This window comes from Camelina sativa, chromosome 14 (genome assembly GCF_030686135.1).
Source record: "Camelina sativa cultivar CO46 ecotype springtype chromosome 14, ASM3068613v1".
Taxonomy (NCBI): domain Eukaryota; kingdom Viridiplantae; phylum Streptophyta; class Magnoliopsida; order Brassicales; family Brassicaceae; genus Camelina; species Camelina sativa.
Genome location: NC_141893.1, coordinates 5,275,777 through 5,303,531, shown reverse-complemented (window position 1 = coordinate 5,303,531; position 27,755 = coordinate 5,275,777). Strand labels below are relative to the sequence as shown.

Genomic DNA, 27,755 nt, shown 5'->3' with positions numbered 1-27,755 from the left:
TTTTGAATGAAAACGTTAAAGTGAACAGCAGACATTCATTTTTGTATTGTCGTTTGTCAACGATTTACGTAATTAAATAGAAATGGGCAAACAGAAAATGTGTAAGATATATGCATTTATGATGTTTTAATACTTGAATGATTTTTTATTTATTTGGTCAGCTACTTGAATGATTTATTCGGTAGATTGTATTGGAAATTTCGATTATGGTTGGTCGATGTTGAATGTTTAGATTGACAATATATCCAACTTTTCTATAATTTTACGGATAGAATTTTCTATATTATACTCATTGCTAATTGGTTTTGAGTTTAAATTCTACAATCTAATATATACATGTATCAAGTTATCATGAATTAGTTTGAAATTTTTGGGTACAGAAGTTTCAAACATAATATGTGAAAATTTGTTTTTTATATTTTTATATATTAGCCAAAGTTATTATTGTATACATTCTGGTTTTCTAGCCAATTGTAATGTTTTGAATAATATATTTGACTAGAGCTGTTATTAGAGAGGTGATTTCTAAATCCATGTGAAATTGTAAATTATAGAAATCAAAACACATGGATTTTGAAATAACATGTTTTATTCTTGGATTTGAATTCTTCTATTTTACACTTTCAAATCCATTTAAAACATAATGTGGATTTTGAAATAAAAAAACAATTCATTAAATGAATAACATGAGATTTTAAAAAGTATTTGTAAATCATATAACCAATAACACATAATTTTGATAAGTATTTTAAAATCAATGATTGAATAACACATGATTTTTGTTTGGATTTTCAAATCCAATAACCCTAATTACTCATACAGTATGTGTATTGTGGGAAATTCTTCTCCTGCCTTTTAGTTAATTCAACTTTATCTATTAAAATATAGATAAATTTAGTTATATACTTTATATAACCCCTCTCGCCGTCCGTACTGTTTGCTAATAGACTGTTTGTCTCTACGAAGCTATGAGTTTACATATTGACCTTTCATTTTCTTTGGGTGATCAAATAGAAAAAAGTTTCAATTTCGCTATCTCACTGGCTTTTAAATACTTTTAACGTTATGATTAAAACGTTAAAATTTATCAATCCTTTTGAGTTTTTACCCGTATGTTGAGATAATTCATCAATTTTAGACGACGTTTTAGAGCTGCCATATATATATATATGAATGTGAGAATAGAAAGGAAAAAGATGTGAGACAGATTTTGATTGCATCATACATTTGGAACAAATATTAAATACCACACTATACATATATATATACTAGAAGTCATCTCGTGCTACGCACGGATTTAGCTTACATTGTTGTTCAATTTTAATAATTTAGAGATTATTAGTTTTTATTTGTTTACTCACTAATGGTTATTTTTGCAATTTTAAAAAGATACTGATCATATTAATTTTTTTTGGGTTCATTTGTTTGATGTTACTTGAGTTTTCATTTTTTATATATAGTATTTGAGTATTTCAACACATGGAGAAACTTTTGATTACATAGTAGAATGTTTATGGTTTTTTTCCTTTAGATTTTTCATACATATTAGAGCATGTGCACCGGTGAGAAACCGATTGAGTTTCTCATCATATAATATTATTTTTTTAATGTAAAATTTTTTTGGAACATCTTATAATATTAGAAATTGTTATAAATAACTTTTTTGAGATACCCCTTTTCAAAAATAACCTCTTTTTCAACATTTTTATTTTTGCCCTCTTTTACACAAATTACAATATGCTAAATTAATTTTAAAATTTTTTTAAAGGTCTGGGTTCTCTATTTTACATTTAGAATATAGTTTTGATGAGATATGGTTTAGTATTTGGAGTTTAGAATTTAGAATTTAGTCATTTTATACATAGAAACTGAGTATTTTTGAAATGAACAACAAGAAAGGATATTATTGAAAAGTGACATAGGAAAATGAGTATTTTTGAAAATACGCTATTCGATACTAAGATTCCTAAAAATATATGATACCAATATATAATTAGCATATACTACTCACTATAGAAGTCAAATTAATCAGATATAATATAGAAATTTGCAACTCATATCGTACCATGAGATAAAAAGACATCACAAGCTTAACAACATGGTCTTTTAAGCATATGATAGTAACATACAATATTCCTTTTTTATAATAGTTTAAAATACATTTTTTTTTTCTTAAAGATGAAGACTAATAAGAAACAAAATTTACAATGGAAAGACTCATATGCATCATCCAATAAGAAGAAGTTGCTTTACCACATGAATGTCTAAAAGAAAACCACATGAATGCCTAAAAGAAAAAAAAAATAGAGATTCTAAAATATAAAAAAAAAACTAAACCTAACATGTTCAACTTATTAAATCATGATAGTTCATTTTTTTCATGATGTAGTAATATTAACATAACCAACAAACATGACAATCTGAAGTAAAAATAAAACATGGTTCAAGGCCCGACCCATAGGCCAAGCAAGTGAAGCCAAAGATTAGGACATCAATTTTTCTCGGGCATATTCTAGACCAAAATTTTTAGGTCTTTTATATAGGGAAAAAATTATAAGTTCAGTTATTATTAAAAATTTAGAAGTTCAAGTTTTATATAAGAAAACAGTATATTATTCATGTAGATATATCCAATTTACGGATGAAATTTTGTTAGGTTTATGTAAAAACCTATTTCATATTTTGAATTGTTGGTGAATGAGCATTAGATTAATGTTAATTAAACTTGTTGTTACTGAGATTTAAAGTAAAGTTCAATTTAGGAAAACAAATATGTAAGTCTTATAAAAAAAATTTCATATTCGAAAAGTTCTAAAACAATAATGAGTTATTAGGCAATATGATATTTATTTTTGTAGAAATTTTTAAATCAACGTGAAAACATTAAAAAGACAAAGAAAAATGTGAGCAAGCAAAGCGAACTACAATATGGAAATAATTTTTTATATTACTATTTTATAATTTTATTTTCAAAGGGTTTTTAAAAAAACATTGTCGTATGACATCCAAGATTGCTGGACCGGCCCATGGAGAGTAGGAAAGACATATATAAACACTCTAATGAATAAATAAATTTGTCAAACATTTTCACATAATTTTTTTCTTCTTAGTATTAATGTGAACAACAAACATGATAACATGCAAAAAAAAAAAAATATTCAAGAATACCTATTGAAATTTGGAAAGATATATAAAAATAATATAATTCTTCATAGGAACCTAATGACTGAAATTAAATAATAATGACTGAGAATTTGTGTTAAAAGAAGAGTAATTAGGGATAGAATTTTAATTTTATGGAAAACGGAATGAATTCTACTTTTATAGAAAAAGAATTGGTTAGATCTAATGAAGAATAAATGAGTAAGAAAGTATCAAATTACTTACAAAAAACATCCCACCATTAGATTATATAAGACTAAAGGCCATAAACTAAGAAGGAATGCAAACCCAAAATTTAAAATTTGAGCCAAAAATTTACGAATTGATAAGAGAATTTTAAAAACACATAAACATTTCATAATATAACATAATCTAGAATCCTTTCTTGTCCATAAATCATTTATAAGATTGAAACCCAGAGGTGCAACGGAGGAGTGAGATGCCAAAGTCTGAAGTTTGATTTCAAAATTCAGAAGCTTTTCATGTACCTCAGAGATGAAGGGAGTGGAGTTGCGGGCTTGAATCTGATCAACTGCATGTTTGTACTCTTCAGGCAGGCCATCGACAATGAAGTCGATCTGATCCTCATGGTCAAAAGGTTTGCCAAGAAGTGACAACTGATCAAACCGAGTGATGAAACCCTGAACATAGTCATCAACAGACTTAGTACCTTTCTTCCAGTTCTTGACCTGAGTTCGCAGCTGTTGGATGTGCCCACGACCAGGATTAGCGTATGTCTCGGAGAGTTTCGTCAAGATCTCAGCAGAGGTTGACGTCGTGGAGAGCATGGGTTGCACCGAGACAGAAATGGCACCTAAGATCGCATTGTAAATAAGTTGATCTTGTCTTTGCCGTATTGAGTAGTCAGGATTTTCAGCAGTAGCACCATGGTTTGTAATTGTTGGAGACGGGACCTCTTTGGATCCATCAAGGTATCCCGCAAGAGCATAACCATTAAGCAGAGCATGAACTTGTCAGCTCCACATGAGAAAATTAGACGCCGTGAGTTTAGTGACATTCGACATGTTGACACTAAGGAGAGTGTTGTTGTTAGCAACAACAGCAACAGTCTCGGAAGCCATGAAAATAGAGAAAAATGAAGAAGATAAGAAAGAAGAAGAAGACTAGAAAACAAAAACCGCGTGAAAAAATAAAATTTAGGTTTAGGTTTTTAGGTATCGCTTAAGCTCTGATACCATATAGAATAGAAGGCTTAAATGATATTATTGAGAATGTTTACAATATATATAGTGTGTACAACAGAGGTAATTAGGGATTAAAGAATTACTAATCTAGCCTTTCCTTATATACTCTACATAGACAACGTCAGGTGTGAACAATGGAGAAGATGAAAAATCCATAGGATTGTGATGTCTTTTGTAGTTGTGGTGGGAATTTTGTTGGTGATAAGAGAGTATTTGGGTTTTCTGAATTTTAATTTATGCTCACTCTGTTTCACAAAGAGTGTCATTTTGACACATTGCACACGAATTAAGAAAAATTTGAATTATACATATTTGCCCTTATTTAATGAGTAATTAATCATTCAAATTTAATAAAAAGAGCTTTGGGTTAAGTCTAGAATAAGAAATTTGATGTAAAAAATTATATTGGAAATATAAAGTGACATTCTTTGTGAAACAAAAAAATCTGTATAGAATGACACTCTTTGTGAAACAGATGGAGTATATGATTTTCTTATAATCTCTGCTATGGTTTTTATCATGTAATTACAAGACGAATTTGTCTTATTAATAATAAGAAAAAAAAATCTCCGACAATTATTTACGAAATAAAACATTTAATTTATTTTAAAAAGATTTTAACCTGAGCTGTTCATTTAGTGGCTAATGGCTATTAATTAGAGTAGGAACCTATGTTTAAAAGATGCTATATATTGAAATATACTAGTATAACTGATTTGGTGGCTAATGACCAGAAACCCTATGTTTAAAAGGTGTTATGTACTCCCTCTGTCTCATAGATTGATGTTTCAATAGTTTCACACATATTAAGAAAATGTTAAGCTTTTTATTTTTAAACTATTTTATAAATATTTTATGATAGAAAGATAAAACATAACCCACTAAATATTATGCCACTTGGAATAAAATATAAAGTAAAAAGATTATTTTAGGTTTTTAATCTAGAAAATCAATATTTTAGAGATAAAAAAATATTCTCTAAAACATCAATCTATGTGAGACAGATCTAAAACATCAATTTATGTGAGACAGATGGAGTATAAGATATAACAATAAAAAAAAAAAGATTAAGCAAATTAATTAAGTTGGTAAGATGAAATTTAAGAAAAAAACTAAATTTATCCATAAAAATGTTTTTTTTTGTGGAATCGTGCATCCATTGTTGCCAGAAGTTAGATTCACTTGTCATGAAAAATAAAATTCATCATTTGTAATGAAATAAGATTCAATGATAATGTAATAGTTAACGATATTAATGTAATGAAATAAGACATACCTTTCGAACAATTATTTCCAATTTCTTCTATTCATTGTTTTTGCCACCACTTTTTCTTTATTTTTAATAATATTCATCTCCTCTTGTATCTATCGACAGTGTTTCTTTTGATGTCTTTTTCAGCATTTTACTAGGCATTTTTTCCTTGTTTGGTTTTAATTCATCGTCTCCTCCATCGTCTAGTTTTTTCTTACCACTTTCCTTACATCTGTAAAGGGTGCAGGTTAAGGCTTTTTTTTTTTTAAACTAATGTTAATTTATGTTTAACAAAATGTTTTACAAAACTAGTTTAAAGAACGAAATCTCATTTAATAAAATCCTGTTTCAAACCAAATTTGGATGTTAGAATCTCCACAATCTTTAATTGTGCTCATGTTTTTTTTTTTTGGCAAACAAAACTACTTCAATAAGAATATTAAGCGTTTACAATACAGAGGCTTCTAAAGGCATTTTTCGCGATTTCATCAGCTTGCTGATTTTCTAGTCTAAGAATGTGGGAGAAACAACAAAGATCTAATTGAGAAGATAGAGAAAGGGTATCATATAGAAACCCTCAGAGTTCCTTTGGAGAGGTCTTCCGGTTGAGTGCTTTGACTAGCATCTGTGAGTCTGAAGCAAAATTAACTTGATTGAAGCCCGATTCAACAGCAACTCCCAGCGCTGTGAGAGTTGCAAGTGCTTCGGCCATCAGGGGTGAGCGGATATGGGTTGCCGTGGACGCTCCTTGTAAGAGGGTAGCGCCAGTGGTGACTTTGAAGATCCATCCGCATCCCGTGAACCCGTTGTCTCTCCAGGCGGCATCCGTGTAACAGATAAGCTGGTTTGGAGGGGGTTGTACTGGTCTTGGAAGGGAGAGCTGGGATCTGTCTTGTAGTGGGGTTCGGGAGGCTTGTGCTTGTTGTGCTTCCTGCCATTCCTTTGCTCGGAGGATAGCTAGAGATACAACCTCTTCGGATTGGGGTTGGAGTTTATCAAAAATTTGGCGGTTTCAGGCTGTCCAAAGTGTCCAGATTAGCCAGGGTGCGAGAGGTCCTAACACGAGTCCGTGGGTGGGAGGAAATGGAGCTTTGTTGATGCGGTTAAACCAGCTTTGAAGCATAGGGTGGATTCAGGGTTAAACTTATCTTTAAAAGGGCCCCGCTTCCAGACATCTACAGCAAAAGGGCATTGGAAGAAGAGGTGAACTTCGGTTTCTGATCTCCCACAGTGTGGGCAAAGTGAGTCAGTGTCGATCTGTCTAATTTGGAGATTATGGACAACAAGGAGGGCGTTTTGGGAAGCCTTCCAGAGGAGAAGTTTTAATTTTGGTGAGCTCTTAAGATTCCAAATCTCCTTTTTCCACAGGAAGTTATTCTTAGGGGCTTGATTTGTTGGTAGCGGTGTTGAGGTTTGATATTTTTTTTATTTTGCAGGGCTTCATAGTAACCGGACTTTGCAGAATAAACTCCATCAAAGGTTGGGAGCCATGCCCAAGAGTCTGGACCTCCTCGCTTACTAGGTTTCAGTTTGATTATGGTGTCCTCATACAGCGGGAGAGTTTTATTTATCAGTGGGATATTCCATTTCTTCGATTGAGGTAAGAGTAGATCTACAACTCGAAGGTGTTGATCCTCTTTTGATGGTGGACCAACAGGGGATAAAGCGTGTTCTAGGGAGAGCCATGGAGTTCCCCAAACAGGTATTGACTCACCAGTTCCAATTATTTTACCCAAATTTGTCTTCAATAGATCTCTGCCTATGCATATGCTTCTCCAGCCGTGTGATGCATGGTTTGGAACAGGACTTCTCCAGCAAGGAGGCAAGAAGGTTGAGTGAGAATACGCCAGCTAATCTTTTCCAAGAGGGCATCGTTGAAGCTTTGTAAGTCTCTGAAGCCTAATCCTCCATCTTTAAAGGATTTTGTCATTTTGTCCCAGGCAATCCAACACATCTTTTTTCTTATCAGGCTTCTCATCCCACCAGAAGCGAGTTAGAGCGGATTGGATGCGACTGCAAAGGGAGGTTGGGAGTTTAAAGCACGACATTGTGTAAGAGGGCATTGCACCAAGTACTGATTTGAGCAGGGTCAGCTTCCCAACCGAGGACAGAAACCTGGAAGACCAACTCAGTGCTCGTTGCTTTATCATGTCTACAATCATGCTGAACAAATCCATCTTTTTCCTTCCAAACAACTCTTGTAGCCCTAGATACTTTCCTTGTCCTCCTATTTTGATGATGCCAAGCTCATGTTGCATCCGAACTTTGACATCGTGTTTTGTTTTACAAGAGAAAGTAATAGAAGATTTATCGTGATTGATCTTTTGTCCTGAAGCTTCCTCATACTTATGCAATATATCTTTCAGATGTCTAACACTAGTTTTGTCTGATTTACAGAAAAACATAATGTCATCAGCGAACAGAAGTTGATTGACTCGTGGACTTCCTTTTGAAACACGGATCCCAGGGAGTTTACCCTGTTCTTGGGCTTTGCTACACAAACCAGAGAGGACTTCACTACAGAGAATGAAGATTTAGGGAGATAACGGGTCACCTTGTCTGATTCCACGACTTGGTTTTAACATGCCAGCTGCCTGTCCATTTAGGAGGTAGGATTAGGATACTGAGGTGATACACTGCATGACCAAGTTTGTCCAATGAGGGTGGAAACCCATTCTGGTAAGTACATCCTCTACGAAACTCCACTCTAATCTATCATAAGTCTTACTCATATCACTTTTAACTGCCATATAAACTCTCTCTTGTGCAGCAGATTGTTTCAGGTAGTGAAGAGCTTCATGTCTGATTAGAACATTGTCTGTGATTGCTTTACCTGGGACAAAGGCAGATTGATTCTGAGAAATGCAAGTTTGTAAGATGGGTTATAGGTGTTTGGAGATAAGTTTTGCAATGATCTTATAGAGTATTGATCATAGGGCTATTGGACGATAGTCTGCTACTCGCTTCGGGCTAGTGATCTTTGGGATTAGTCTCACATGTGTGTGGTTTGACTGTGCAGGGAGGGAACCAGAGATGAAGAATTCTTGGAATTTTGATATTACCTTTTCACTGAGTGTTTCCCAATTTGTTTGGTAAAAGCTTGTTGAGAAGCCATCAGACCCAAGAGCTTTGTCTGGTGAATGTCAAAACACGCATTCTTGATTTCATTACGGGAGGGCAGTTTAAGGAGTGTTTCATTCATCTCTTCTGTCACACACGATGTTAAAGCAACTCTCACTGTAGAAGATCGTGGTCTTTCAGTAGAGGTAAAGAGATCCTGGTAGTAGGAAGAGATGGTATTAACAATTTCATGTTCTTCGTAGACTGTATTGCCCTATGCTGACTCGAGGACAGAAATACTGTTAATAGAGTTTCGGCTCTTTGTTGCAGCATGAAAAAAACCGGTATTCTTATCTCCGAGTGCTAGCCAGAGTTTGCGACTACGTTGTTTCCAAAACTCCTCTTCTTTATGGTAAGCGTCAGCTAGTTGTCTGTTTAGATCATCCAAGAGGGTTTGGGGGCTTGAATCAGTAGTCATAGCTTCCTCGAGTTGTTCCCTGAGTTCATTGATTACCTTTTGGTTGTTTACTTGTTGTTCTTTTGACCAGGTTATTATTGCAGCTCTACAAAGATCGAGACGTTTGTCTACTGAAGCTTCAGGGCAAGTATTCCAAGCATTGAAAATAAGTCTTCTAACTTCTGGTATGTGCCTTAGTCTTCTATCATAGCGAAACAGACTTTTTCTTCTTTTGCAAACAGGGTCGAAAGATGAAACCAGCGGCCGGTGATCAGAACCTTCAAAACGAAGGTATTCACTTCTACCAGAAGGGTAGGCAATAGTCCATTCACTATTTGTCATGGCCCTGTCAAGTCTACATCTAACAATGTGTGTGTGTCTTTTTCCTCTCCAGGAGAAAAAGTTGCATGTATATTGTAGGTCATAAAGATCACAAGTAGACATAAGGGACCTAAGGTCAGAGAAAGACCGTTCTGATCTTGGTGGCCCCGCAACTTTCTCATTACAACCAATGATATCTTTGAACTCTCTCGTTAAGAACCCGGGCTCCGACCGAGAGGCAGTTTGTAGTTTTAACTTCTCCCATATTTCAATTCTCTTAGTTCTGTCCGGCTCTCCATACACAAAGGTAGCAAAGAAATACCTTCCTTTTGATTTTATTCTGATATCAATTAGGTTATTACAAGAGCTTAGGATTTCCACTTCCAAACTTTGTTTCCAGAATAGTGCCAAACCACCTGCCCCTGGAGAGAGGGGGGGGGGGAACCAAGTGGTGTGATGGGTGATCAAGCCATTGGAGAGTTTGTAAGACCATATCAGATTGGTTTTTGGTCTCCATGAGGAAGATGAGGTCAGGACAAATATGTTTTTTGATGTCCTTCAGTCTCTGGACTGTTGTGGGATTCCCCAACCCACAACAGTTCCAACTTACGAACCTTAAGGAAGAGGAGTCGGCGGATTCTGAAAATCCGTCTTCTTCTTCCTACTCGTTGGGAAGAGGGATACTCGTGGTGATGTTAATTGAGGTTGTTGGTGGGAGGTGTTACTTCCATGGGGTTGTGAGGTTCCTGGGTTACTCTCAGGATTTGGTATTTGAGAGGTCGGTTTTGGTGAAGAGGGACCCGAAATGGTTCTGGTAGGTTTTTTCTGATTTGGTTTTAGGGTACCTGATTTTGATCCTCCTTTTTGCTCCATGGTTTTCCTAGGAGATCCTCGGGTGAAGTTTCGTTTTTGAGTTTTAACTCCCAAAAGCAATTGGTTTCCTTTTGCAGGTTGTTTTTGGGTGGGTGGTCTACCTCTGCTTCTCTCGCTTGGATCTCCCAGATTTTGGCTGCGGTTGGAGGGAATAGTCATTGATATCTCAGGTGGGGAGTGAGGTGGTGAACTGTTTGCATGCCGATGGCTCACCAGAGAAGCATTAGCCAGGTTTGCTTCCATTATCGAGTTTGATGTATTCTCCATTAAGTTTTCAGATTCTCCTTGTAGCACTCGCATACGTCTAACAGCACTCTCTGTTGGATCAGGACAGGCCATATACTGGATTTTGACTTCCCTTAGTTCGTTTAAATCATGTTCCCTAGAGGGGAGAATCCCATATGGTATCAGGTTTGTGTGTGCCAGTGGTTGGGTTTCATTCAAGCAGTTTCCCAACGGAGGTGGGGTTTGTGGATTAGGGCTTGAGATATTTCTTTCTAGTGTTGGTCTTCGTGATCTAGATGAGACAGAGGGTTCTCCATGGGGTTCAGCTGATGAGTGTGTTTTTTCTCTCTATTGTAGGTTGCGGTTTGAGATGGGATGGTAACTGGGGCTCCTATTACGGTGAAGGGAGGAGCCACCCATTTTGGAGAGGGATCTCGAGGGTGCTCGGGGAGAGGATCGCCTATTGGAGTTTAACCTTTGGTCTCGTGTGCCAAATCTTGCATCTTTGTGAAACTGGTTATGGTGATCCACGGACTCAAAAGGTCGTTTTCTAGAAGGCCGTCTTTGTTGTGGTTGATAACTTCTATCAACATTTTGGGTTCTGAAAAGTTGTTTTGGTGGCAGGAAATTATCTTGAGGCGTGTAGTAATTCCTTTAGACTGAGATGTGGGTGTCACTAGAATGACTTTGAGTTGGTTTCAGAGAGACTTCTTTTCTTGTCTCCTTCAGTCCCGGACATTGAAATTTGTCATGGGATAGGCGTAAGTTTAGATTCTTGTACTTTAGGCAGATAATGGCTTCACTACCTTCTCGGAACTCGATGACCGTTTCCTTTGTTATAGGTTCCAACCCGTTGACAAGCACTTTTAGTTGGATGGATGAGTTGGAGATGTCCCAGTCCAAAATCTCTCTAAGAGCTTCTCCAATGGAGTGAACCATTTCTTTTTTCCAGTAGTGCTTTGGAAGGCCTTGGATTTCGAGCCAAAAGGGGATCATTGAGGGGAAATAGGGTGAAATCACGGGTTCCCAACGTTGTATTATGACCATCCATTGATCAAAGTGGTAAGGTCTGTTGGCCAGATCTTGTTGGAGGTCAGTTTCGAGTTCAAATTTGAACTGGAAAACACCCTGACCCAGATCTGCTCCATCTGCTTTGCCTTTCAGGTTCCAGCAGTTGAGGAGGAAAGGGAAAATGGCCCACATTCGTTGATCCGTCGGGTTAGTGAGACGGCCTATCAGGGTAAGCGAGTTCTCTTGGATTAGATCTGAAGTATCTAACTCTGGTGCCTTGATTCTCTTCTGTGGAGGAGGTGAGTAACTCTCCTCTAGCCCTTTACCTTTCAAGTGATATCATATGCGGTTTGCCATGGTGACAAGAGGTAGTTCAAAATGCAGGGTTTAAGGTAGAGACCGTACGGTGTGGAGGAAAGAAAAACAGCGGGAAATAGGTTTAAACGTAAAGGGTTCAAATAGCAGAAAACGATTCTATGCCGCACAGAAGTATGAGTAAATGCAACAGAGGGATTATGGTAATATCAGATAGCAGAGCATTGAATTTTGGTTTATGGTGTTTGGAGATCAGCCATGGAAAAGTGAAGAAACAGTTGATCTTGGGGGAAGACCCGGTGGATAAAGCCTAGGTCCAGTTCTCATTGGTGGATAAGGGTGGGTGAGATCTGGATAAAAGGACTCATCCTTCGTTCGGTTAACGTGCCTGGGAGAGTTTAAACGCTTGTACGGATAGCATCCTCATTGCATAGGTAATGGTTTTTGAATGATTGTGCTCATGTTACGCTGTATATATTGACCCTAACTACAAGAAGCATTTGTCCACTTCAGGAAGTAGCATGCTGTCATCTGATAATAGATATCCTTTAGCCAAGTCGGAGGACCTTGAGCTACAGAAGATTGCATGATGCGTTCTTTGACCACCCACACGGACACGGGCACACGGCCATGTCCGTGTCTTTGAGATGGAAAGCTCCTCTATTGTCATTTTTAATTCTTAGGCCGGCGAACAAAAACTTAATCATAGACCTATATTCAATGTTTTCACCAAGGAAAAAGTTGACGTTTTAAGATTTATGTCAATTTCATGCGAAAAGTTAAATGGTTAATAATAATATATCAAAGAGTGGGACAAAAATAGTTATTCTTTTAGTCATGATGGCATGGGAATCTAAAGTACTCGTAACATCAGTCATACTTTTCTGGCCGGGGACAGAGAACAAATTTATCAAATTTCTAATTAATGAGCTCATAGCAAAACTGATTATGGCTGGTATTAATTAGTCAAGGAAGCAAATCCGGTTAAAGGATGGAATTTAGTCAAAAATTGGTCGAAAAAATCTACATACATCTGTGAAATCACTAATTAAATCAATGATTTCTCATTGTTCATTTGTTTTCCAAATGATTTTTCGGATTTTTTTTCTGTTTTTGTTCGTCTCTAGCTAGAATTAACTTTTAAAAAAAAAAATCTTTTTAGACTTCTCTCAAATTCTGGCTATGTTCTTCAAATTGATTTTTACTGTTAACTTACAAGTTTAGCATTCTCTAAATTACGAGAAAAGAAAAGGCCAACAAATTAAATAGAGATTACGTTACATGAAAACCATCAAGTTGGAGTTACATAATCTCTATTTAATTCGTGACCATGCATGTTGGTAGTCATGATGAGTATCACATTCAGCAAAAAATCATGATCTATATACACTACCTCTAGGAAGACGTGACAAGATAAGTTTAATTATGCGCAAAAATATATTTTATTTTCGTTAACAATACATTATTAATTTCTTTTATTGAAACATATTATATATACATATATTATAAAACGAAAAATCCAGGAAAAATTAATATAAATATACATATGAACTTCTTCCCATCTCCATTATCTTTTCGTGAATCTCTGGAAAATAAACCTCTATTCCTTCCTCCACCTGCACAATTTTAAGAATTTCCCTAAAATATTAAATATATATATTTAAAAATAGATATTTTACTAATAATAATAGTTGCACCCTCTTTCCTCATAATTCAGTACTGAAAGAATATTATAAATAAATTACCTCAGAAATAATGGTGTGTATGAATCTTTGCGGCTGTCTAGTTGAGATGCAACTAACAACATTAAGACATTGCTCTTGAGCCAGAAGTTTAAGAACACTTGAAAGAAAAAATTCGTGTCTGTAACAACTACTTACTACGATCTCTAATCCGATCAAACAGGGGCTAACCACAACAGCCATGTGTGTGTCTCCAACACAAGAACAAGTTGACGATGGGGATGATGCTAATGATCTTATAGAACATTTGCTTGTTGAAGAACGATGAGTAATAGTTCGGTCTCTTTTCTCACTGATCTCTTTGATCTTCTTCTGTAAGTCTTTGATGTAATTCACAGCTTCTTCGACGTGATCTGAGGAAGAACGTTTACCCTATTCACGCAATATAATCTTTAAAACTTTCAAACAAATTAAAGAAAAGTTTGTATAGGAATCTAATTAACAAGATAAGTAAGACTAGGAAAATGGCTTACCTTGATGTATTGAGATGGCAATAAATATCTTAGACTCTTGTAAAGAGACGCGGCCTCTTGCCTTCTTTGTCTCTCAATGTCTTTATGTTTAGCTATCTTGTGCTTCGGCTCATCGACCCCTTTCCTGATTTCACTTGTTATGGTCGTCTCACAGACCTTTTGTCTTCCATCTTTCTGAATCCCAGCACAATGAATGATCGGATTAGGTTCTTGGAATGATATAAGCCTTGAAGAAGTGACCAAACTAGAGAAATCAAGATCTTTTTCATGAGGAAAATTTAGTGTGAACAATGAAGAATTTGCAAAATCCATACGATGGTGCCTTTTTTCGGTGGTTGTGGGAGTTTTTTTTTTGTTTTGGTAAGAAGAGAAACTTTAGGTGCTATGCTGTTTGTTGGTGTAGAATTTCCATAGCAGCGCTGTTAGTCATTTTATATCATTCTTTTTATTGAAAAAAAAATCCCTTATGATCATATATATATATAGTCTTATTTGAAGAAAAAAGAAAGTTTGTGATATCAAAAGAAAACAACGTTTTAACCCAAAAAAAAAGACAACGTTAAAATCTCCGAAAGATACGATCGAGTGAGTGATACTAATAAAAGATTATATTTATTTGGGAAGGTATCATTTTAAACGATTTAAGCTGTACATTTAGTGGCTATTAATTAATATGGTTACGCAAGGAAACTTACATTTAAAATGTGCTGCATCTTGCATATCTTTTGTTTCATCCAACAGTAAAAGTTCCTGAACTGATAAAGTAAAAATGGTTTTAATGAATTTTAGCTTAACAATAAATGTAAATGTTCAAAATAAAAGAGCCAAATATAGTTTCAATAATTTCTGTTGTCAAAAAAGAAAAAAAGTTCAATTAATTTCTTATGTACTACTCCTAGTCTCCTATGTTCTGTAAATACTGATTTAAAAGTTTTCATATATACTCAACCAGTTACTCCTTCCTAACAATACATACACTATTTTATTGCAATAAGTACTTTCTTGTAACTATGGCCTATAGAAATCCAAGAAACATCAAAGTTTACAATTTTGATATTTACTATATAAAAAATCTAGAAAATACTCTTAAAGAAAAACAAGATGAAAATTATGTAATCGAATTAAGTCAGTATTTTATGGTTAATTACATCATTATTAAGTCAATGTCATTTTCTAGGTTACCAACGATGCCGAAATACATTATTTAATTCTTAGGCCGCCTAGAAAGTAAGAAAACATATTAGTCCTAGACTCCTATTTTCTATTACTGCGTTACTGTTTTCATCAAGGAAACAGTTGATTTTTTGAGAGTTTGTGTCAATTTCATGCGAAAAATGTTAATTTTTTATTTTGTCCAAAAAAGGAAAAAGATGTTAAATGAATATTTTAATTAAATAGTACTAAAAAAAATTTCAATATGTTTTATTAGTTTTTGTGACATGATTGCATGGCGTCTAAATAAAAGTTTCGTAACACCGATCGTACTCTTTTTTGGGGGACAGCGACCCTACTATATACCAAAAGTCTAATGAGCGCATAGCAAAACTGATCGTTGTTGGTTAATCATCAAAACATATACTTCAATCACCGGAACTTATAGCAGCATATATACTGGTCTGGTTTAGACATGGATTTTGGTCATAATCGGTCAAAATTAAGGATAAATGTGAAATCGCAAATAGAAGAAAACAATCACCTACTCAAATTAAGTCCTTCTAAGTGTTTTACTCGTTAGACAAATTTTCTCGTGATTCCAAATTTTTTCTTACTCGTTAGACAAATTTTCTCGTTCAAAACTCATCTCAAATTTCGACTATGTTTTCTTATCTTTGACTTTCGTTGTGTCTTACATGTCCAACACTATTCTAGTTTATACAAATGCATTAGCAAAAAGAGTTACCAAAGAGATAAATGAAGATTACGTTACATGAAAATATCACCGAATATTGAGTTACATGAGAGTCATCAATATATATATACAGTCCGTTACTTTAGCTCAAATATATATATATATATATAAACTGATCATTAATCAACGATCGCTTTCAAGTCACGTATAAAAAATGTAAGTGGTTGATATTAAGAAATTCGCTAATCACAAATTTCTCAACGATAATGGAGATTAAGAAGGATATTTATATTCCAAAATATTCATATAGTGGGCAAAATAGAGTCTGATTGCGAATGATGACGCGGACACTTGAAATTATTTTGCAATAATTGGTGGGTTTTAAACTTTTAATTGTATAAAGGGACTACATACTGGGTAACTAGGGTCAGGGTTACGTCTGATACTTCCATCTTATAGGGATAATGGTCCATTTGATATTTTACGTAATCGTGTGTGTCATTTACTATGATCATAATTCATGAACATGTATATATGGCAATTATGATGAACATGTATGTTGGCATGCAATTTTGGAAAAGGTCATCATAACCATGAACATGTATGTTGGCAATTACGATGGTGGTGACACAAGTGCTAACACACACACACACACACTATCATAATTAAAAAACTACAGGTTCTTGTATGAAAAAACTACTACAAGCTAAGTGTTGTTGTACCTACTACAAATTGCTAATTATATATATATATAAATTGTAAAGTAGCTAATTATTTCAAACGCGATTGGTTGATTCAACCGGTTAGAATTATATTTTGACCCAAAAAGAAAATTATTTATTTTATTTAGGCCAAGATATATATTAACTGAATATCCCATATATATTAATAAACAAACACTCTCTTGAAAAAACTGATGTGTCGCCGCCAGAATGCTCGAGATACATTTAGCAAAAAAACCTTTAAATTTTCTATTTAATTACATTAACATGCCATTATATTTTCAAAAAAAAAATTAACTGAATAATAATTAGATATGTCATCAATTCTAACACAAATTTCAATATCACATATTAAATCTAATTCAATAATTACATATTATTTTAAGTCAAAACTTCACTAAAATTTACTTACAAAAAAAAGTCAAAGTTATATAATTTTTAAGAAATCAATATAAAAATATTGATTTCTTAAAATCAATATAAGTAAAATATTCTAAGAATGCTATAAAAACATATAAAGTTAATAAAAATAAAGAAAATATAACTTATTAAATAGATAACTTATTAACAAAATCTTATAAAAACTGTTATTTTTTTTTATGTTAGTATTATTACCATAATAATTTAAATAACAAGCTTTCAATAGTTATTATAATTGATTATAAAAAGAAATATATTACCCCTGAATTATCTCTAACTCATTAAAGGAAACTTAATTTCCAATAAATATAGATTTATATATATTCATAAATAAATATAAAAACGACAACAAATTAGGGGATATCATGAAGTGTGATTATTTATATATATATATATTTTATATATATAAATATATATATATATATCTAAGTATGTAAACTAATTAATCTCAATATCTAGTGTGATTATTCATTAAAAATAGAAATATTGATAACTAAATAGGAATATACGTTTTAATCCCCTATATATTAATAGAAAATCACTCTCTTGAAAAAGCTGATGTGTCACCGCTAGAGAGCTCGAGACACATTTAGCAAAAAACCCTTAAATTTTCTATTTAGTTACATTAACATGCCATTATATTTTCAAGAAAAAAAATTGACTGAATAATAATTAGATATGTCATCAATTCTCACACAAATTTCAATATTCCCTATATATTAATAGAGAAGCACTCTCTTGAAAAAGTTGATGTGTCGCCGCCAGAGAGCTCGAGACACATTTAGCAAAAAACCCTTAAATTTTATATTTAATTACATTAACATGCCATTATATTTTCAAAAAAAAAATTAACTGAATAATAATTAGATATGTCATCAATTCTCACACAAATTTCAATATCACATATTGAAACTAATTCAATAATTACATACTATTTTAAGTCAAAACTTCACTAAAATTTACTTACAAATATACAAATCAAAGTTATATTATTTTTAAGAAATCAATATAAAATATTGATTTCTTAAAATCAATATAAGTAAAATATTCTAAGAAGGCTATAAAAACATATAAAGTTAATAAAAATAAAGAACATATAACTTATTAAATATATAACTTATTAACAAAATCTTATAAAAAATGTTATTTTTTATGTTAGTATTATTACCATAATAATTTAAATAACAAGCTTTCAATAGTTATTATAATTGATTATAAAAAGAAATATATTACCCCTGAATCATCTCTAACTCATTAAAAGAAACTTAATTTCCAATAAATATAGATTTATATATATTCATAAATAAATATAAAAATGACAACAAATTAGGGGATATCATGATGTGTGATTATTTATATATATCTAAGTATGTAAACTAATTAATCTCAATATTTAGTGTGATTATTCATTAAAAAATAGAAATATTGATAACCGAATAGGAATATACGTTTTAATTGTACATTAATCTATGTGCTATTAAAAAGGAATAAGACAATAATCCTTATCATTATAAATAAACTTAATACAAAAAAATCATAATATATTTAAAATGAGTGATTATTAGATTATGAAAAATTGTTATAGTTAGTCGATTAACCATAAATATAAAAATTTGATTTTTAAAGCACACAAAAAATATATATTTTCATAAATTGTAATATTTTATAAATATTTTCTTTACCGTGTTCACTTAATTCCTGGGTGAAATGTATTCTTACATGAATACGTTGATTTTGAAATTTCATTAATTTTTTCATAATGGTTTTTTGGTAATAATCCATTATTTATAGAAAATATTAACAAACCGACTAACTCAAAAGATTTAAATAGCCTAATCACAAATATTAAATCAATAAATTAGATTATCTTCAGAAATTTAGTTTAGAATCCGATTGTTACTAACATATAAAAAAATTAATTAATTAAGCTATCAAGTAATTTAATATATGTTGTTATGCTTATATAAGAAATATGTAAAATTGTTATGATTACAAAATAAAACATAAGAGATATGAATTTGATTTTTAAACCACACAAAAGACATGTTGCAATAAATAGTAATATTTTATTAATATTTTCTCTTACACATTTAAAGATTTCATAAATGAAACATATTTTTTATACGAAAAAACGCAATTTTAAATAAATAAATAAAAAACTTTAGTTAGAGTTTGACATAAACAAATATTGTTTTTAAAATATAAATAATTTTACTTATAATAATTTTTTTAAAATCGATTTATGTGCGGGTTGATACGGAAAATAAGAAATCGAGAGGAAGGGGGAAGAAGAGACGGCGATGAAGATAACCAAAGAGGAGGTTGTAGAGAAGCTCAAGGACGACGGCGATTTTGACCGTCTCCGCCTCAAGATCATACGCCGCCTTAAGGATAACGTAAACCCTAATTTCTCTCTTTTTTCCGCCCTTCTTCGCATTGCATCTATGGATAATAAATAATTAATTAGTGTTTATGGCTTTAGGACCCTGTTATGTCATCAAATTCGAATCCGATTTGCCTCAGTTTTAGCTATCCGTTGAATCTTGAGTTAGTTTGAGTTTGAGTATTAGCGAATTCAAATTAAGAGTTCGATGCAAAGTTTGCTCTTTTGGTTCATATAGACTGAGAGAGCCCAATCCTCCATGACCATGAGTGGTTTTTTAGGTACCTAACTCAGTTAGCTATTCAAAAGATTAAATTTTTTGTTTTGTTTTTTTTTTTTTCACTGTTTTTGTAATGATGTTGCTGGTGATATGGTTAGTTGTGTGCAAATTAATGTCTGAGCTTCGTCCCAGGGAAGATTTATGTTAATGTAGGGATGATTCCTTACAATAACAGTCGTTTAAGGTAGGTAAAGTTTGGTCATTTATCTTGATTTTGTAACAAGTGTATCTGAAGTTGCTTTAGAGGCGTGGAAGTAAGCAAACCAGTGATGATTTGGAGAGGGTTTTCCAAAATGCCTTTTTAAGTAGTTCTTAGCTGAATTCGATGCTAGAGGAGATAGTTTTCTCATAAGTGTGTTAGATCACAGCTACGGCTGATTCTCCCGGCAGTTTTGTCAGTATTACTTATTAGGATTTGGTCTGTCAAGTTACTCGTAGCTGATGTGTTCTCCATTATCTTTGAGGAGTCTTTTCTATACTAATCCATCGAATATGCGTTGTCAATTCCACAACTTGGTTAGAACTTTTAGATAAGAGTGACGTTTACTTCTTAGCCAGAGAAGGTAGTGTGTGCCAACAGTGTTTGATAAACATCTCCAGCGTTGCTCTTCTGGACTGCCTGTGTTTTTACATTGTGTTCTGACTTCTGACTATTAAAACCGGGAGCTGGATTGCAGGAGGAATTACGAAACAACATGATATCAATTGTCAAGGAGTCAACTGCTTTACAACGACCGGGTGCTCAAAATATGAATACTAGGCAATTCTCTGATGCGATATTCAAAGAAGTCGGGTTAGTTAAGAAGGCTATTCAGCTTGATTCTTGTTGTTGTAAATATTTATGACAAGCATTATTAACAAAAATATTTGGATTGTTTGCTTCTAGGAGCAAGATGCTGAGCCAGCTCTCAGATGGGTTATCGGGTATAATAAGATCAGAAGATGGGATGAAGAATGAAATCAGAGAAACAGTGCAATCCGTCTACGCTACACTATCTAACCCAGGAGGTGGATCATCCTCTAGAGAAGTGGAACATAAGATTTCAACACCAGTCCCAAAATCAAGAGCTGATCCCAACACCAGTCCAGCGAGTAAACAAAAGCAAGAGCTGATTCAAGGAGTTGTAGAAGTAAACAACAAAGGAGAAGCATGTAGTAATGAAGAAGAAGAAGATCCTGAACTCCCTCCTGGTTTTGGCTAAAAAATGTAATTGGCCTTTTTTTTGCTTCACTTATTTATGTATCAACAAAACTCGCTTGAAAATTATTGCGTTTAAGGTACTAACACTGACTGTTTGTAATAACAACAATTACTGTACATTGATTTTTGTTCTTGTTCACAAATTTTGTTATACCAACCTACCATCACGTTTAATAAAAGTTTATTATAAATGATTATATTAATAACTTGCTTATTTATTAAAGTTAGTTCTAGATTAACCGATTAATTTTTTTTTATAATAAAATTTGAAGATTGGAGTGAAGGGTCAGAAATAAATAAAAAGCCGCAAAAGCTGAAGAAGCAAGAAAATGGCATCAATTCTGAGGTCAGTGGCAACGACTTCAGCCGTCGTAGCCGCCGCGTCTGCGATTCCTATCGCGATCGCTTTCTCATCTTCTTCTTCTTCATCTACCAACCCCAAATCTCAATATCTCAATTGCTCATTCCTCTCCCGATCGTCTCCACGTTGTTTAGGACTTTCACGAAGCTTCCTTAGCTCTCCCATGACGACTGCTCTCACTTCTTCTGATCGTAATCTCCCTCAGGTTTCGGTTAAAAAGCTTTAAACTTTTGAGTTACCCTTTTTCCAATTTTAGATTTTTTTTTAGCTTTCCTAATTCTATGATTTTAGTATTTAAAGTAGCTGACTTTGATTTGCAGGAGGATCGAGTCATGATGCCTCAGCTCCTTGTAAGTCTTTCTCTTTCCTATACAAATCATCTGATCAGTTTCTAAAGCTAGTTTTGGATTGAGCTACTGATAGCTTTATGTTGTGTGAGTCTTAATTGATATGTTGTTGTTGTTGTTGTTCCCAGACTGAGTTTATGGTGGATATGAAATGTGATGGTTGTGTTAATGCCGTGAAGAACAAATTAGAAATCATTGAAGGTTAGTAAATATATAGGGCTTTTATGTATCTTCTTCTGGTTTGTTTGTGATTTACTCTGCTGCTGCTTATCATGGAAATTTGATCTTAAAAAAGGGGTTGAAAACGTGGAGGTGGATTTACCCAACCAAGTTGTGAGGATACTTGGATCTTCCCCTGTTAAGGCTATGGCACAAGCTCTGGAGCAAACAGGTCGAAAAGCTCGGTTAATTGGACAAGGTGTTCCTCAAGGTTAGATATCTTTCTTCTGCTTTTTTTCTTTTTTTTTGGTTGTCAGAATAATGAAGACATCTTTTCTCACCTCGTTGAACATGTTAGGAGTAAACAAGAAAAGAAAATTTACATTGGGACATAGACTTGACCTTTGAATCACTTTTTGATACACTGCCGCGAGTTTGTTCTATTCTGATTCATTAGAACTATTGGTTTGGGGTATTTACCTATTTGATTACTTGTCATGTCTTTCATTGATGACTCGTTTCTCAGAATAATGAAGATGTTAGTAGTACACAAATAAATTAAACAAGACAAGAATATCTACATTGAGACAAAGTTTTGACCTTTGAATCACTCTTTGATACACTGCCGCTACTTTGTTCTATTCTGATTCATTAGAAGTACTGGTGTGGGGTATTTACCTATTCCATTATTATGTGTCCTGTCTTTCATGCATGAATCTTTTCTCATTCGTTACTTTTACTTGGTGATGTGTTTGGCAGATTTCTTAGTCTCAGCTGCAGTAGCTGAATTCAAAGGCCCTGACATTTTCGGGGTGGTCAGATTTGCTCAGGTCAGTATGGAACTTGCAAGAATCGAAGCCAACTTTACTGGTTTGTCTCCCGGAACCCACAGCTGGACTATCAATGAGTATGGAGATCTCACAAAGGGAGCAGCCAGCACCGGGAACTTGTACAATCCATTTCAAGATCATACTGGCACAGAGGTCGGTTAAGCTCACTCTAAAAACACGAAAAGATCATCACAATCCTCAAAAAACTCAAATGTTTTTCTCTGTCAGGCATTGGGAGACCTGGGAACACTAGAGGCAGACAAAAACGGAGAGGCTTTTTATTCGGGAAAGAAAGAGAAGCTCAAGGTTGTGGATCTTATTGGTCGAGCTGTAGTGGTGTACAAGACCGAGGATAATAAGTCAGGCCCGGGATTGACCGCCGCAGTGATCGCTAGAAGTGCAGGAGTTGGAGAAAACTACAAAAAGCTCTGTACTTGTGATGGCACTGTCATATGGGAAGCTACAAACAGCGATTTCGTGACCAGTAAGGTATAATAACAATTAACAAATTGATAAGACATACAGTTACATTTTGTTGTAGCTATGGAGCACTTGTTAGTGTATCAAAACTTGAGGTTTGTATTGAAACAACCCAATCTTCTTTTTGTATCGTACCAAATTCTTTGTGTGGTGTGTAATGAAATGTAAGCAAAGAGTGAGAGTGATTGCAGTAGTCTAAGTCAAGCTCGTCCAGAAATGATAAGTGGAAGTAATTTGTAAATCAAAACATTCCCAACAGGTTTCGTGGTGTAGTTGGTTATCACGTCAGTCTAACACACTGAAGGTCTCCGGTTCGAACCCGGGCGAAGCCATTTGATTTGTTTTTGTAACTTTTGTAAAATATTGACCAAATGTTTTAGATAATGTTTCGTTGTCACAGCCCTATGCAACTAGCTTTAGTTCCACTGTTTTTGTCCCCACTAGAATTGGGTCGCACATGGTAACAAATGGTTCCTACATTAATCAGCCCCACATAATTTATTCTTGTAAGCTTAAGAAGTATTATTATATCATAGCATTTTGAAAACCAAGAACATGTGCTGTGCTATAAAAAATATTATACTCTTATATCATATAATCCTACATGCCAGAGATAATCATCATGTACTATGTTTTTTTTTCCTTTCACAAAACCTAAAAAAGTTTTAAGTTTTTCTTGCTTGTAGTATTTTAGTACTTTTAATTACCATGTTTTTACTATATAAATAAAAGGATTAGCTAGTTAGTTGATTTGATATCATAAGAATATACGTAGACATCCATCATTCTAAGGTTTCTTACAAAGTGACGAGCTGTAATCATCATTCATTGGATTTTGTCTTAAGGCAATCGTAAAAAGAAGACATTTTGTTATTTTAGGAATGCAACAGACAGAAAAATGAAAAAGTTTACTGGTCCCTTCTAAGTAAAGATAGCTCTCTTACCTATCCCACACATTCGTATTTAATATTATATTACCTTGATTATTTATGTCTACATAATAATTAGTTGATATTTGTATATAGTAGATGTGTGTCTACATAATTTATAGATAATTGTTATTTAGAATTACATGTACGTAATGTATATACCCATATAATTTGAGATCTTAACACTTACGTAGTTACGTGCTAAATGAAAATGGGTATGGACCGATGTGATAACGATAAAATGATTTTATGATAGATGCACATGCACTTTTAAAAATTGGACATACAGTATATAACTTCAGAACATATCGTATAATACCAAAAAGAAAAACAAATCATGATTCATGTGTTGCATCTTTCGGTTTTGGATTCCTTTTCATTGTGGGACAATTTTTTTTTCTTTTTCTTTCTGTTTTTGTCAACGAACAGTTTCTCGGTTTGTAATTTATTAAGGCACTTCACAAATTTATTCTCCACCAAGTTATAATTCCTTTCGCATTAAGGATGTTTTAGTAAAGTCCACCGTGTGCAAGTTGTTATTTGCCTTTTCATATGTTTTAAGAAAAAAGGAAAAGTGATTTATGTAATTATTAAAGCTATCTTACAAAATTATTATTACCTTGGATATTAGCAATCGCATGCATGATCACAAATAATGATTTTAACCTTGAGAATGCGATAAAAGAAAATATTTTATTTGCAGAAAGTAGCATTTAATTTTGCGAAGAATATTGCATTCTATTGGCCAATTCCCCTTTTCTGGAATTATATCCTTTTTCATAATTTATTCTTTTACCATAACTGGTATTAGTAATTAGATAAACTTAGAGGATATCATGTGCACATGACATGCCATATCTGTTACAGTATAACTATAAACTGAATGCGTGATTAATGCTGATGCAAAAGAAAAATCTCGTAATTACTCGACAGATCTGATTTGATTTTGGTATTTGTGATCACCTTTATTAAAAATGTACTATGGTCAATGTAAATAATTTAAAATGTATGTTTAAAAATCTAAACATACATACCCGACTAGAAAAATAAATAATCTAAACACAAATATTAGTATATAACTATGTTGACCAAAAAAACGATATAAAATCTTATAATTTAGATGAATGATATAATCTAAGAGAAACTGTATGAAACATCATCCTTAGTATGAAACTTTAGTCATTTCATTGTTTTGTTAATGCTTATCCCATTCTGTCAACACCGACGCATTTGTTTTACATGTTACAATGAAAATCCTATATGGAGTAAATTTTTACACCATTTGTTTTGATGGAACCATATACATATATGTGAGATATGACCTATTCCATCTTTGTTACTGATGTTGAATATATTTTTGGCGTGTTCTAGAATGTACACGTTAGGCTACTGTATATTCAACAATAATTAATTGCTAAGATTGTATTAAACAGACAATTATTAAAATACACAAAACTTGAAAAGAGAGGCTAATAATTAGTAGTGTGAGTAGTGACTATAGGGGTTTGTATTTTGTAATTACGTAATTAGGCTGCGTCATAGAGGATTGCTTCCGAATTGGATCTCAAACGTGGACCTACTACCGACACTTCTGACTCATGCTTAGACTCCGAACACAAGACTTCGAATCTTAAAATTAATTTTTCCTTAGATTTGTTTTTTTTTTTCTTCTCTTTATTTTTTTAAAACAAGAAAATTCCCTCCAACTATAAGATCGAACGGCTGATATCACCCTATACCTTTACAGCTAAATCTAAATCTCCACCGTCCGATTCATCTCTCTCTCTCTCTTCTTCCTTCCTTCTCCTTTCCTCTCACTCTCAGATCTCAAACCTCACCAGAAAAAGATAAAAACTCACTCACTCTCTCTCTCTCTCTCTCTCTCTCTCTCTATAGAGAAAGAGAAAAAAAACAAACTCATTATTCCAATTTTACCCTTAAACCCAAAAAAATATGGTTGAAGCACAATCATGGACAACGCGGCGGATGAGCAATCCAAGATTCGACGCCGCCGCAACAGGCGCACCAACCATCGTAGACATCCCCGGAACACCTCCACACTCCTCAGCTTCATCACCTCTCAAACCTTTCTTCCTCTCTTCCCCCACCGTATCTCCGACAATCCTCACGGCGGCTATAATCGCCGCCTGGTTCGGCTCAAACATAGGGGTCCTCCTCTTAAACAAGTACCTCCTCTTCTACTACGGTTTCCGTTACCCTATCTTCCTCACCATGACGCACATGCTCTCCTGCGCCGCTTATAGCTCCGCCGTGATCAACATCGCCGGAATCGTTCCACGTCAGCACATCTTGTCTCGCCGTCAGTTCTTGAAGATCTTATCTTTATCAGCCATCTTTTGTCTCTCCGTCGTCTGCGGTAATACGTCGCTGCGTTACATCCCTGTTTCTTTCAATCAAGCTATCGGAGCCACCACGCCGTTCTTCACCGCCGTGTTCTCTTTTCTCATTACCTGTAAAACAGAGTCCACTGAAGTTTACTTAGCTCTTCTCCCCGTCGTCTCCGGCATCGTTCTTGCTTCTAACTCTGAACCTTCTTTTCATCTCTTTGGTTTCCTCATCTGTGTTGCTTCCACCGCCGGCAGAGCTCTCAAATCCGTCGTCCAGGTAAATAACTCTTAACCATGTAATGAAATAATCGGTTTGGTTTCGTGAATGTTCCGGTTTAGTACCATTAGAACCCGAAACCGCGTTCCGATTTCGGTTTTATTACACAGCACATCTCTCTTAATTATGTCCGAATTAGGTTTAATTATAATAAATTTGGAAGGAGTTGGAAACTGAACTGAGTCCGGTTTAGTTCAGTCTCTGTCTGAATTCGAATCTATAGCGTATATATATACACATGATTCAGATTCAAATTCTGGTTTTTTGATCGGTATGATCGAATTGCGTATGAATCTAGATTGGATCTCACTTTGATTAGAAGGAATTTAATTTGAGTTTGAATCCGGTTATTTAGCGGTTTGGTCATGCCGGATTTTTGTGTGTTTCTTTTGTAGGGGATAATTCTGACGTCGGAATCAGAGAAGCTGCATTCGATGAATCTTTTGCTATACATGGCTCCAATGGCGGCTTGTATCTTACTACCATTTACACTATACATTGAAGGAAACGTATTAAGAGTCTTGATCGAAAAGGCCAGGACGGATCCATTGATCATCTTCTTACTAGCCGGGAATGCGACAGTTGCATACTTGGTGAATTTGACGAATTTCTTGGTGACGAAGCACACAAGTGCACTCACATTGCAGGTTTTGGGGAACGGAAAAGCCGCGGTGGCTGCCGGAGTTTCGGTTCTGATATTTAGGAATCCGGTGACGGTGATGGGGATTGCCGGATTTGGTGTCACGATTATGGGAGTGGTTCTCTATAGCGAAGCTAGGAAGAGATCCAAATTGCTTAACCAGAAGTAAAAAAAGTGCAGAAAGATAATTATTGGATTTTAAACCGGTGAAGTAATTTTTATTTTTTTACTTTTTATTTTTTCGGTTTACTTTCTTGATTCTTTGGAATTCTGCTATTGTTTTTGAACCGGTTTGGTTCGTTTTGAGAGGGGGATAAAATCAATTTAATTGTAAATGGTTGAAATTGGGTGTGAAACCTATGAAATGGAAAAGAAAAAGAAAAGAGGGAATATATATATACTTATAACAAAAGTGAAAAAGTAGGGAGCATAA

General features: G+C 34.0%; 5 protein-coding genes and 1 non-coding gene across 7 annotated transcripts; 4 read left to right on the top strand and 2 right to left on the bottom strand.

Moving 5' to 3' along the window:
- Window positions 1–8,953: 8,953 nt before the first annotated feature.
- Window positions 8,954–9,478, bottom strand: LOC147927857 (uncharacterized). The gene has a single exon (XM_087485912.1). It carries the CDS (start codon window positions 9,476–9,478, stop codon window positions 8,954–8,956), a length of 525 nt encoding a protein of 174 aa, XP_087342038.1.
- A 3,813-nt stretch (window positions 9,479–13,291) lies between these two features.
- On the bottom strand, window positions 13,292–14,666 carry LOC104739901 (transcription factor bHLH55-like). 2 transcript variants are annotated; one of them, XM_087484456.1, is made up of 4 exons: window positions 14,097–14,546; window positions 13,762–13,995; window positions 13,627–13,678; window positions 13,292–13,497 (listed from the first exon to the last, which is right to left on the bottom strand). In XM_087484456.1, the coding sequence occupies exons 1-3, from the start codon at window positions 14,406–14,408 to the stop codon at window positions 13,664–13,666; spliced, it is 561 nt and encodes a 186-aa protein (XP_087340582.1). In that variant the 5' UTR covers window positions 14,409–14,546; the 3' UTR covers window positions 13,292–13,497; window positions 13,627–13,663. The 2 variants fall into 2 exon arrangements, with proteins under 2 accessions (XP_087340582.1, XP_010458680.1); XM_010460378.3 differs by having other exon boundaries at window positions 13,627–13,995; window positions 14,097–14,666.
- A 4,652-nt stretch (window positions 14,667–19,318) lies between these two features.
- Window positions 19,319–21,094, top strand: LOC104739900 (uncharacterized). The gene is made up of 3 exons (XM_010460377.2): window positions 19,319–19,483; window positions 20,428–20,543; window positions 20,637–21,094. Exons 1-3 carry the CDS (start codon window positions 19,388–19,390, stop codon window positions 20,950–20,952), a joined length of 528 nt encoding a protein of 175 aa, XP_010458679.1. The 5' UTR covers window positions 19,319–19,387; the 3' UTR covers window positions 20,953–21,094.
- A 25-nt stretch (window positions 21,095–21,119) lies between these two features.
- Window positions 21,120–23,327, top strand: LOC104739899 (copper chaperone for superoxide dismutase, chloroplastic/cytosolic). The gene is made up of 6 exons (XM_010460376.2): window positions 21,120–21,517; window positions 21,633–21,662; window positions 21,788–21,860; window positions 21,955–22,089; window positions 22,578–22,801; window positions 22,877–23,327. The coding sequence occupies exons 1-6, from the start codon at window positions 21,281–21,283 to the stop codon at window positions 23,141–23,143; spliced, it is 966 nt and encodes a 321-aa protein (XP_010458678.1). The 5' UTR covers window positions 21,120–21,280; the 3' UTR covers window positions 23,144–23,327.
- A 59-nt stretch (window positions 23,328–23,386) lies between these two features.
- On the top strand, window positions 23,387–23,460 carry TRNAV-AAC (transfer RNA valine (anticodon AAC)). Its single transcript has one exon. It is a non-coding gene; the product is annotated as a tRNA-Val (tRNA).
- Window positions 23,461–25,641: 2,181 nt separating this feature from the next.
- On the top strand, window positions 25,642–27,734 carry LOC104771421 (putative sugar phosphate/phosphate translocator At1g12500). The gene is made up of 2 exons (XM_010495941.3): window positions 25,642–26,682; window positions 27,078–27,734. The coding sequence occupies exons 1-2, from the start codon at window positions 26,011–26,013 to the stop codon at window positions 27,489–27,491; spliced, it is 1,086 nt and encodes a 361-aa protein (XP_010494243.2). The 5' UTR covers window positions 25,642–26,010; the 3' UTR covers window positions 27,492–27,734.
- Window positions 27,735–27,755: the final 21 nt, after the last annotated feature.

Excerpts from the sequence above, each read along its gene's own strand:
- LOC104739901 (XM_010460378.3), bottom strand. The coding sequence starts at position 14,408 with ATGGATTTTGCAAATTCTTCATTGTTCACACTAAATTTTCCTCATGAA. Across the intron at positions 13,996-14,096 it reads TGCCATCTCAATACATCAAG|GGTAAACGTTCTTCCTCAGA; the intron begins GTAAGCCATTTT and ends TTGCGTGAATAG. Across the intron at positions 13,498-13,626 it reads TACACACCATTATTTCTGAG|GTGGAGGAAGGAATAGAGGT; the intron begins GTAATTTATTTA and ends AAAATTGTGCAG.
- LOC147927857 (XM_087485912.1), bottom strand. The coding sequence starts at position 9,478 with ATGACAAATAGTGAATGGACTATTGCCTACCCTTCTGGTAGAAGTGAA.
- LOC104739899 (XM_010460376.2), top strand. The coding sequence starts at position 21,281 with ATGGCATCAATTCTGAGGTCAGTGGCAACGACTTCAGCCGTCGTAGCC. Across the intron at positions 21,663-21,787 it reads TCATGATGCCTCAGCTCCTT|ACTGAGTTTATGGTGGATAT; the intron begins GTAAGTCTTTCT and ends TGTTGTTCCCAG. Across the intron at positions 22,090-22,577 it reads TGGACAAGGTGTTCCTCAAG|ATTTCTTAGTCTCAGCTGCA; the intron begins GTTAGATATCTT and ends TGTGTTTGGCAG.
- LOC104771421 (XM_010495941.3), top strand. The coding sequence starts at position 26,011 with ATGGTTGAAGCACAATCATGGACAACGCGGCGGATGAGCAATCCAAGA. Across the intron at positions 26,683-27,077 it reads CTCTCAAATCCGTCGTCCAG|GGGATAATTCTGACGTCGGA; the intron begins GTAAATAACTCT and ends TTTCTTTTGTAG.
- LOC104739900 (XM_010460377.2), top strand. The coding sequence starts at position 19,388 with ATGAAGATAACCAAAGAGGAGGTTGTAGAGAAGCTCAAGGACGACGGC. Across the intron at positions 19,484-20,427 it reads TACGCCGCCTTAAGGATAAC|GAGGAATTACGAAACAACAT; the intron begins GTAAACCCTAAT and ends GCTGGATTGCAG. Across the intron at positions 20,544-20,636 it reads GCGATATTCAAAGAAGTCGG|GAGCAAGATGCTGAGCCAGC; the intron begins GTTAGTTAAGAA and ends GTTTGCTTCTAG.